A 2500-nucleotide genomic window follows, 5' to 3' on the forward strand; every position below is an offset into this window, starting at 1 on the left:
TTTTTCTTCTTTCTTTCTTCTTCTTTTTCTTTCTTTCTTTCTTTCTTTATTTCCTTTCTTTCTTCTTTTTCTTTCTTTCTTTCTTTCTTTCTTTCTTTCTTTCTTTCTCCTTCTTTCTTTTTTCTTTCTTTCTTTCTTCTTTTTCTTTCTTTCTTTCTTTCTTCTTTTTTTTCTTTCTTTCTTTCTTTCTCTTTTTTCATTCATTCATTCTTTCTTCTCCTCTTTCTTCTTCGTACACGTACTTGCTCGACTTCGTACACGTGCTTGCTCGACGTCATCAACTTATGGGTATTGGGGGTCATGACGTCTTCTTCTTTTTTCTTCTTCTTCGAACATGTGTTTGCTTGCTCGACGTCATCAAATTATGTGTGTTGGGGTCATGACGTCTTCTTCTTCTTCTTTCTTCTTCTTCGAACACGTGTTTGCATGATTGACGTCATCAAGTTATGGGTACCGAGGTCGTGACGTCTTCTGCTTTTTCTTCTTCTTCATTTTTCTCTTTGTTCGTACTCGTGTTTGCTTTCTTGACGTCATCAAGTTATGGGTACCGGGGCCGTGACGTCAGACAGAACCTAGTGCTGCTGCCCAACACAGGGGAGGTGGTCTACTTCGTGGCGGCCGTGGTGGTGCTGTACGACCCGAAGACCCACACCCAGAAACACTACACGGGACACACGGAGGAAGTGACGTGGTGAGTGGTGACGTCATCTGCTGAGTGACGTAGCTAGTTGTAGTTATGTGCGGCATATATACATACATACATACATACATACATCTATACATACAGACAGACAGACAGACCCACACCCAGAGACACCACACGGGGCACACACGGAGAAAGTGACGTGGTGAGTGGTGACGTCATCTGCTGGGTGACGTAGTTAGTTGTAGTTCTCCACAACATGCATTCATACAGACAGACAGAGAAGACAGACAGACAAGACAGACAGACAGACAAGACAGACAGACAGAGAGACCCACACCCAGACACACCACACAGGACACACACGGAGGAAGTGACGTGGTGAGTGGTGATATCATTCGCTGGGTGATGTAGCTAGTGGTAGTTCTCTACGACATGCAGACAGACAGACAGACAGATAGACCCACATCGAAGAAAAAAAGAACAAAACAATTCAAAGCACAACTTTGAGAGGTGACGTGGTAAGTGACGTCATCGCTGTGTGACGCAGTTCTTTTGGACAGACATGGATACAATCAGAAACAATACAGGCACCGAGTGGAGGAGGTTTCGCTGTGAGTGATGACGTCATCCGCTTTGTGACGACGTAGTTGCTCTGTACGACATACATACATACAGACAGACAGACAGACCCTCCCCCCGCCCCAATCCCCCCCCCCCCCCACACACACACAGAGCCAACAAACAAACAAACAACACAACAACAACAAAAACAAGAAGCCCAACTCTGAGAGGTGACGTGATAAGTGATGTCATCGCTGGGTGTGACGGAGTTCTCTTCAACAGACAAGACAAGACAAGACAAATTCATTATTATATCGAGGGTAATTGATAAGCAAGTAACGCGCTTTTTTAATTTTATTTATTTATTTATTTATTTTTTAACACCCAGCCCTCGCCCTAAATAAAGAATAAAGCTATGGAAGCAAAGAGTGAGCTTAAGGAAATGAATCAAAAAACGAGACAGGCACACAGAGCCACAGCCTGAAACACTCACACGGAGGCCACACAGAAGAGGTGACGTAGTGAGTGATGTCATCCGCTGGGTGACGTAGTTCTTCGACAGACAGAAAAACACTACCTCCCCCCCACCCCCCGCACAAAGGAGGTGACGTGGAGAGTGGTGACGTCATCCGCTGGGTGACGTAGTTGTTCTCTACGACATGCAGACAGGCAGACAGACAGACAGACAGACCCACACCCAGAAAACACAGCTCTGATGTGGTGACGTGATAAGTGACGTCATCCACTGAATGACGTAGTTCTGTACGACATACAAAGAGGCAGACGGATCCACCACCACTTTTAGACGAAGCTCTGTATGACACACAGACATGCAGCGCTTTATCATAAATATACGCTGGTAGAAACGCTGCACTTGTTGTTGTTGTTACTGCTGCTGCTGCTGCTGCTACTGCTGCTGTTATTGATTTTGGAGTTGTTGACGGGCGCAATATAACCGAGTGGTTAAAGCATTGGACTTTCAATCTGAGGGTCCGGGGTTCGAATCTCGGTAACGGCGCCTTGTGGGTAAAGGGTGGAGATTTTTTCCGATCTCCCAGGTCAACATAATCATGTGCAGACCTGCTTGTGCCTGAACCCCCTTCGTGTGTATACGCACGCAGAAAATCAAATACGCGTAAAAGATCCTAAAATCCATGTCAGCTTTCGGTTTGGTTATGGAAACAAGAACATACCCAACATGCACATCCCCGAAAACGGATCATAGCTGCCTACATGGCGGGGTAAATAAACAAAACGGTCATACACGTAAAGTGTTACATGTCTGTCCGAGTG

General features: G+C 45.5%; 1 protein-coding gene across 1 annotated transcript in view; it reads left to right on the forward strand.

The window, feature by feature from the left end:
* The window catches only part of LOC143301771 (uncharacterized), a 46206-nt gene that overhangs the window by 24960 nt on the left and 18746 nt on the right, over nucleotides 1–2500 (forward strand). Inside the window, exon 10 of the mRNA XM_076616161.1 lies at nucleotides 539–691. Coding sequence (XP_076472276.1) covers nucleotides 539–691 — 153 coding nt within the window. The remainder of the gene's footprint in view (nucleotides 1–538; nucleotides 692–2500) is intronic.

Source organism: Babylonia areolata, chromosome 28 (genome assembly GCF_041734735.1).
Source record: "Babylonia areolata isolate BAREFJ2019XMU chromosome 28, ASM4173473v1, whole genome shotgun sequence".
Classification (NCBI taxonomy): domain Eukaryota; kingdom Metazoa; phylum Mollusca; class Gastropoda; order Neogastropoda; family Buccinidae; genus Babylonia; species Babylonia areolata.